This window comes from Phalaenopsis equestris, unplaced genomic scaffold (assembly GCF_001263595.1).
Source record: "Phalaenopsis equestris unplaced genomic scaffold, ASM126359v1 Scaffold000865, whole genome shotgun sequence".
NCBI classification, from domain to species: Eukaryota; Viridiplantae; Streptophyta; class Magnoliopsida; order Asparagales; family Orchidaceae; genus Phalaenopsis; species Phalaenopsis equestris.
The window spans coordinates 196,062-204,834 of record NW_018165305.1 but is presented as its reverse complement, the minus strand read 5'-3'; the positions used below and the strand labels follow the sequence as shown (position 1 = coordinate 204,834).

Sequence of the window (8,773 nt, the reverse complement as noted above, 5' to 3'; positions counted from 1 at the left end):
CTCCGATCAAATATGGTTTTCGTCGCCTCATTAGATTGTTGCTGCCACCACTTCCATCCTCGGCAGCCTTCGATCATTGTTATTGTTGCTGACCAACTCTGATTGTCGCAGCGTCTGACCAATTCTGATTGTCACAGCGTCTGACCAACTCCGATTGTCGCAGCCTCTGACAAACTCCGATTGCCGCGACCTCAGACTGCCCTTCGCAGTCGCCTCTTCTGTCTGTCTTCACCACAGTTTCCTACCGTCGTAGGCAGTTCCATCCGCCGTTGCATGCTTCCTAACTTGGGGCAACAAGTCCTACACAAAGACATTGTAACCTGAGAAACTGCATAAGCCATTTCAGCATGTGGGACAAGAGAATTCATTTGTAATCACCAACTCATGGTGGAATAGTTAAACTGGGCAAGACCTCGTTGTTTTTTTCTCTTTCCAGGTTTTTCATGTAAAAATTTATAGTGTCATTACTTGTTACCTTCTTCTATCTGAGCGTGTGCTGAAGTTCCATTTAATGCTAAGACAATTATTCATTACTCTATCACCATAAATTTTCTAGCACGCATTAATACAAATGATTTTTATAGTGCAATAACTCACATGCAAGAAAATAATAATAATAAGAGCGCTTATATATTTTTATGTCAAGAGCATAAGAAAAATAATCAGAACAAAACCACTTCATAGATTTTATCATGTTTGTTTTTGGGGTTTCCTCTCAATTATTAAATTTCAGGTACGAATTACAATTTGTCCTAAAGAAGGATATAAGTTATTTTTATAATAATTATTAAAAAAATGTTTTATACTTTAAAATAACATTTAAACATTTTTTTCTCTCCATGAGTAAAAAAACATTTACATACATACCACACAATTTCTATGTATTTATATATTTATACATAAATAATATTTTTTTATAATTATAATATTTTATTTATACATGCAAAAACATATTTTTATTATTAATAGTTAACAATGATGATAGTTTTATTGTCATTTTAAATATTAGAATCATGTAAATAAAAAAAAAAAAATCAATATTTAGGCATTTGATATATAAATATTTAAAAATTATGCTATAAAAATTTTATCATTATTTTTTTGAAGTCTGCATACATATCATAATTTTTATATATTTTGCCTATCACATAGCTAAGAGTTAATTTTTTTTTTCACTTTTATCCCACTTTTTAGTTTGTTAAATTTGAATCTGTAATGTGAATCGTATCCAAAGAATAGAGCGTAAACATGAGCTTAATAGATCTTAGTTTTTGAGACTCCTACATTGGAACGAGAATTGAGCTAATGCCTTCTCTTGGCCCCAATAGATCTTGGTTTTTGGCTCGGATGACCTTCATTTGAACAGCTTCAGGTACTGACTCAAAAGAATTTGTACTTAATCGATCAAGTATTTGATCCTCAGATGATGAGCATTTGATCTTCCTTGTGTGGGCTATCCCATACCATACTTTTGCATCTTATATATTAATCTAAATACTATCCTCAATCTACATTGGAGCCTCGCTCGCGAGCGAGCTTGAGGAAGAAATGGCGAGTGTCTCGGGTGCTGGTCTCTGCTGGAGTTCGAACATCTCCTTACCTCCGTCCTCAAAGCCCTCTGCTCCGCTTCCTCGCCGGACCTCCTCTGTCATTAGAAGCGCCGTCTCTGTTGAGAGGAAGAGATTAAATCTGCAGAAGTCCGAAGAGATCTTTGAAGCTGCCAAGGTATTGATGCATCCCGAGCTAACCATGTAAATCATTACTTGTTGGAAAGAGGATCGTTCCACCCTTCTTTTCCATTCAGTCTTAATTGCTGGAAAGACACTGCGTTTACTAGAATGGTCGTTGGATTGATGGTTGAAATGCGGATTTGGAGCAGTTTTAGGGTTTATTCTTCGCGATGATCCTTGGTGGAGTTATGGAATTTGTTGAAATTGGGTTGAATTTTTGTTTATTACGGCTCTGTTCTATGTTTCTATGTGAAATCATTCCTTGTTTGTTTTCTTGACAGTTTCTAGTTTTTAGGAGTTGAAAATAAGGAAATTAAGAAGAAATTAGAAATGTTAGAAGGATTGACTTGAAATTAATTTTACCAATTATTTTGGTTGGTAAGGAATTGAGTGAAAAAAATGTTTTTTTTTCCTTTTTTGGTTGATGAAAAATAGAAATTTTTGTTTCTCGTGCAAAGACGACCTTTTGATGCAAAGCTGAAAGTCTACAGTTGAAAACATAAAGGGGAAAATACATACATACCACACAATTTTGATGTATTTACATATCCAACACTCAAACATTCATATTTACATGGGTACCACTCATATCTTTAACATCACGTCAAAAATACCTCAATCACTATCTTTTGAAAAGTGAGAGACACCTTTCCGTGCCAAGTTTATGAGGCTAGAGTGTTGTAAGTGTAAATATCAATTTTTGGGTGTTAGATATGTAAATTCATGAGTTGTGTAGCTTAAAATTGAATCTACAGTAAAATCTACAATAGAACATACTCATGAATCTAAGCCTAAAGTTTAGCAAATATTATAAAATAATCTGAAATTGAATATGGATTTATTTTTGAAACAAAGCCTTCATTAATGTAAATCTATCTCTACTCGTGAAAACCAACAACTTATAGAGAAAATTTTCAATACGAGTCCGGACGCAGCTCTGTGTTCGGACTCCAGTAATATGCCGCCACGTGTGCTACATCGCGGAGGTCATTGGGGGGTTATTAAAGTGAAATCATGGAATTTATTGAAGGGTTTATTGCGCGCGCGGGGAGGGGGGTTATTGAAGTAGAACCGCGAAGGTTATTGGGGGGTTTATTGTGGAGGTTATTGTGGGGGTTATTGCAAGGGGTTATTGAAATGGAACCGCGAAGGTTATTGGGGGTTATCGCGAGGGTTATTGGAGGGTTATTGTGGGGTTTTTTTAGGGGTTATTGCGGCGTTATTTGAGTTAATACCTCAATAACTCTTCCAATAACATCTGCAGTTCCACTCCAATAACCTCAACAGTTCTACTTTAATATTTTTTTAGGTGATCCCGATACAGTACACATGACGGCATATTACTGGAGTCCACACTCAGGGCTGCGTCTGGACAACATATGGAAAATTTTCTTCAACTTATAACGACTAAAATTTGTGAGGCAGTTGAGGAAACTCTGATTTAATTCCTGATACACTTTCTGTTGATATTATCTTATGATGAATAGCGAGATGAATGCCAATTTTTTTTAATTTTTGGTTATGTTATTCATAAATATATAGAAAGAACCTTATAGAGAAACTAAGATTGCATAAACATATGAAGAGATTTTTTTAGGGGCAATTGCCTTTCATTAAATATAAAAATTAAAATTTTATTTATCTTATTGAATCTGCGGATACATAATTCTTCACAAATAGTCTTAAAACGATCTGATTATTTTTCGTTAAAGAGATTTCGTGCATGTCATGAAAGTATCATATGAAGCTATTACCTATTACAATTATATGTCTACTACAAATTTTAATTAGAGAATGTGAATTCAAATCTGGTGATAAGGTATTGATTTATCTTAATCCTAAAAGTTTCTTATATGTCTTAAGTAATCATATACTTAAAAAAAAAACCATGTAAAATTACACTAAGAATTGAGACAAATATTGCAAGTTATAAATCCTAAAATGTTTTGGTACTAGTTTAGTTTTCTAAGTTGTATAACTTGAATTATCTAATGAACCATTAACCAATTTATTGGATTTTTTTTCTTTTAATTTTCTCTGGGATTCATATTAACATCATGTGTACAGTTCCAATTTATAATGTTATTCTTGTGCTGAATGTTATAATTAGTGTTGAAATTGTACTACTAATGATGGATATCAAATCTATTTTGTGCACTAGCAAGGCATGCTTGCCTGTAATGTTTCTTGAACTTTTCTACAAGAAGTACAACAAATATGCACAGATTTGCTTCAAATATCAGCCGAATGATTTATCAGAGTAAATTTTTTTTTTTCAACTAAAGTAAAAATCGATGCAAAGCTCCAAGTCAATAGTTATAAAAAATGCAAATGTGTCTGTTGAGATGAACAACATGAAAGATGAATTTATATTTTCTTTTTAGTTGCTTTACTTAATTTTTTTTTAATTTAATAGAGTTTTTAATATTAATAGGTTTTCATATGTGCATGTCTAAGATGTTACTTTTATTAAAATTTAATTTGTCTGATATGTTTGCCTTTCCGCTTTCTTGAATTCCCTAAATTAAGTAGTTCCTCTTTTGTTCAAGCTTTATGGAATTCCTTTCTTTATGGATGGAAAATGTAAGTACATTATTTAAGGCATAACAATAATGAAATAACTATTGAATAAAGAGATTGTATACTTTAGATATTGTGGGTTGGAGATGAAGTCATATTATCTCTAATTAAACCATTGGAAATAAGCGACAATGTGGCTCATCAAGGGGTTGGAACTTAATTCATAAAGATTGTTAACAACGATACTAACCTAGCCTGCTCTTGCGGTGATCCAAAGAAGAAACAAGTCACTTTATAGCTTGATGTGAAATTATGCTTTTATATTACTTGAAACTCGAGAGTCCATTCTTATGCTATCGTATAGCTTAAAGTTATAGGAATACTTATATACATGCCACTCAATTTCATATGTATTTACATATCTAACTTCTAAACTTCAATTTTTATATATGTGCCACCTTATTTATGCATGAAAAAATTTATTTCACTTTTTAAAAGATAAAATGGTGCATTTTTTATGTTATATGAAAGATTTGGGCTTAGTGGTTAGATATGTAAATACATAGGAATTGGGTGGTATGTCAATGCACCAAAGTTATATTGAAGGATTGAACTCTGCTTTTAATGAGGAAGTTCATTATTGTGTTGGACGCACTTGGATGGATTCGGCTATGAATAATTTCTCTTTAAAGTTTCTTTTCTTCTTGAGGTTGCAATTACCTTTCCACTTCTACGTTTTGTGTCTCATATGAGGTCTTCTAAGTTGTCCTCGATATATCAGGAATGCTAAACTTCTTGAAAATGTATACTGAGAAGCAAGCTAGTTATATGTGGTTGTATCTCAACAAAACCAAATTTTCTTTGCAGTGCAGACATCTGAATTTGCCTTGTTTTTCAACATCCAACTTTAGGCGCAAGAGGCATTTACTGTGATGTAGATGCACTTCTAATTAAGGAGCAATACAGTGTTGAACACACATCGGACAAGGGCACGGGCACCGATATAGCTCCGACACACATGTCAGACTCGAAAAACAAATTCTGAATAAAAAAATATGTTAAAAAACGGACAAAATTGTCGAAAATTAATGAATTAAAAATTTCTAAAAAAATTGGAAGATTTACATACACACCAAACAATTCATATGTATTTACATATCTAACACCTAAACTTCAATTTTCATGCATGCCACCTTATCTATGCTTGAAAATGTATCTTTTATTTTGTAAAAGTTAAAATGGTTGTATTTTTAATGTGATATGAAAGATTTTGGTGGTATAAATGAATGTAAAAGTTAAAGTTTAGGTTTTATATATGTAAGGAATTCAATGGTATGCATGCAAATGCCCTAAAAAATTTTTAGGCATAAGAATTAGATCGTAAGTATGTAAATGACATTTATATTATAATGTCATGACCAAAGTGTATCAATATTCTAGTTTTTTAATAATAAAATTATCACATATGCATGTTGTGTCCATATCCCCATGTGCATATCTGTGCATCATAAGACATTTATCTTGCTATGTACATCCTCACAGTAGCTGATTTTAGACATGCATCATTATCAATACTTTTATTAGAAGCTCCTTGATGTCTCTTTTGTGAAATTGTTACGAATGTTTTTTTTATTTTATGGATTATTTTATGGATTTCTGATGGAGGTATGATTCCAGGAGTTGATGCCTGGAGGTGTGAATTCTCCAGTACGTGCTTTTAAATCCGTCGGGGGACAGCCCATCGTTTTCGATTCTGCGAAGGGCTCTCGAGTTTGCGATGTTGATGGTAATGAGTATATTGATTATGTGCTCTCATGGGGGCCAGCTATCATTGGCCATGCTGATGACAAGGTGCCACGCCACACTCCACGTTTTCCTTCTTAATTTTATGTCCTCTTTATTTCTGTTCTACATGAAAAGATATGCTTTGCTTGGCATGATTGGTTAGATATGTTATTTGTTCATTTTTATATTGGGAAGTTTATTCACATCTAACACCTAAAGTTTGATCTTTACAATTATAAGATTTTGGTGTCATGGACATATGAATGAACTTGTGTTCTTCACTTTCAAAATATTAGCGGTAGTGATCTTTTTGATGTGGTATTAAATTTAGATTATTATGTATATAAATATGAAAGTTTAGTTGTTAGATATGTAAATACATAAATATTGTGTGGTATATGTACGCAAATGACGCTTTTATATTCTATAGTGTGTACTGACACTATCTTTCTTTTGATTTCAATGAGATTCACAACTGTTCTCCAATGATTATATTTTTCCATTCATATGATCATGCGCTAAATATTTTTGTTTACTCTGACAAATTTCGTATTTTAGTTTATTTTTTCCCCCGCACCACCCACTATTATTTAGCTGTTGTCAAAAACCAGAATTGATGTGTTTCCCAGTAGTAAAAGATTGGGGCATTTACATACATACCACCCAAATCTTAGGTATTTTTATCACCAAAATTTTAACTATTACATTTATACAACCCAAATTTTTCATAACATAAAAATATCACCATTTTAACTTAAAAAATGTGAAATATGCCTTTTTCATGTATAGATAAGGTGGTGTGTTTGTTAAAATGGAAGTTTAGGTGTTAGATATGTAAATTCATAGGAATGTATATAAATCTTCCTAAAAGATACTGCAACGGTAATAATCAACTACAGTGGACGAGAATGGTTACTTTTCTTTAAAATCCTTGATACAGGTTAATGCTGCCTTAATAGAAGCTGTTAGAAAAGGCACGAGTTTTGGAGCTCCATGCATCTTGGAGAACACATTGGCGGAAATGGTCATCTCTGCCGTTCCCAGTGTCGAGATGGTTCGGTTTGTTAACTCCGGAACCGAAGCATGCATGGGTGCTCTGCGTCTCGCCCGTGCCTTCACTGGCCGTCCGAAAATCATAAAATTTGAGGGCTGCTATCATGGTCATGCTGACTCGTTCCTCGTCAAAGCCGGCAGCGGTGTCGCCACCCTTGGCCTCCCTGACTCCCCCGGCGTCCCTAAGGCGGCTACTGCAGATACTCTAACTGCTCCATACAATGACATCGAATCCGTGAAGAATCTTTTTGAGAGCCATAAAGGCGAGATCGCTGCAGTGATAATCGAACCAGTTGTTGGAAATGCCGGATTCATCACGCCGAAGCCCGGTTTCCTGGAAGCCCTGCGCCAAATTACAGAGGAAGAAGATTCTCTTCTCATCTTCGATGAAGTCATGACCGGATTCCGACTTTCTTACGGTGGAGCTCAGGAGTATTTCGGCGTAACTCCCGATTTAACCACTTTGGGGAAGATTATCGGCGGCGGTTTACCTGTCGGTGCTTATGGAGGGAAGAGGAAAATCATGGAGATGGTGGCTCCTTCTGGTCCGATGTATCAGGCAGGAACTTTAAGTGGAAATCCATTAGCCATGACTGCTGGAATTCACACCCTTAGAAGGTTGCGAGAATCAGAGTGTTACGAGTACTTGGATGAGATCACCGGAAAGCTGATTTCAGGAATTCTGAAAGGCGGTAGAGATGCGGGACACGAGCTCTCCGGTGGCTATGTAGGAGGAATGTTTGGTTTTTTCTTCACAGAGGGGCCTGTATTTAATTATGAAAATGCAAAAAAAAGTGACACGACAAAATTTGCGAGGTTTCACAGGGGTATGCTGGAAGAAGGTGTTTATCTTGCTCCATCCCAGTTTGAAGCAGGATTTACAAGCATAGCTCATACTTCTTCTGATATTGAAGAAACTATTGAGGCTGCCATTAAAGTTTTTCAGAGCTTATAATTTGGGTTAGTAGCTTTGAAACCTTGATTCTGTTGTTCATTCTACCTTTCATTTTTTCTTTGGTTATTTGTGTTCAGTAAACTTTGCTATGAGGTTTTATTTGTTGGAAATTTTGCACTTTTAAGAACCTCTTTATTTTTTTAATGAGTACATACATTGTAGTTTTTCATTTTCGATCGAAATAATGTTGCTGTTTCTTGTTTGGCATGCTCTTTTTTTAGAGGACATTTACGTACATAGCACAAATTCTTATGTATTTACTTATCTTACGCCTAAGCTATCATTTTTACACATGTAGCACAAAAATAGTACTATTATCAATTTTTAAAAGTGAAATACACTTTTTCATGCATAGTTTTGAAGCATCAAAATGTTATATGTGTAAATATGAAACTTTAGGCGTGAGATATGTAAATACATAAGAATTGTGTCCGTAACTTCTTTTCTTATAGTTTAGTTTTTTTAGATTAGCTTGTATTGTTGCAAATCATGGAACTTGCTCTTTGATGGATACAATGCCTTCTGAATTACCTAAAATTTTGTTTGCTAACCACACAGCTATATACATTATACACTGCACTTCAAAGATTTTTATTAAGTATGATTAGGCTAAATAAAACTCGAGGACTCGAAATATTGGCTTATTTAGGCACTTCATGGAACTATCTACTGCAAGGATACAAATTCCTATGGATTGAATGACAAATAAAGCTTTGATTTATAAAATAAA

The 8,773-nt window shown here is 34.1% G+C and overlaps 1 protein-coding gene across 1 annotated transcript; it reads left to right on the top strand.

The window, feature by feature from the left end:
- Positions 1-1,504: 1,504 nt before the first annotated feature.
- Positions 1,505-8,212, top strand: LOC110031912 (glutamate-1-semialdehyde 2,1-aminomutase, chloroplastic-like). The gene is made up of 3 exons (XM_020735348.1): positions 1,505-1,725; positions 5,928-6,101; positions 6,976-8,212. Exons 1-3 carry the CDS (start codon positions 1,549-1,551, stop codon positions 8,041-8,043), a joined length of 1,419 nt encoding a protein of 472 aa, XP_020591007.1. The 5' UTR covers positions 1,505-1,548; the 3' UTR covers positions 8,044-8,212.
- The last annotated feature ends 561 nt before the right edge of the window (positions 8,213-8,773 follow it).

Bases quoted from the DNA above. Each gene is read 5' to 3' on its own strand.
- LOC110031912 (XM_020735348.1), top strand. From the start codon at position 1,549: ATGGCGAGTGTCTCGGGTGCTGGTCTCTGCTGGAGTTCGAACATCTCC. The intron at 1,726-5,927 runs GTATTGATGCAT...GTATGATTCCAG, and splicing joins AGATCTTTGAAGCTGCCAAG to GAGTTGATGCCTGGAGGTGT. The intron at 6,102-6,975 runs GTGCCACGCCAC...TCCTTGATACAG, and splicing joins TTGGCCATGCTGATGACAAG to GTTAATGCTGCCTTAATAGA.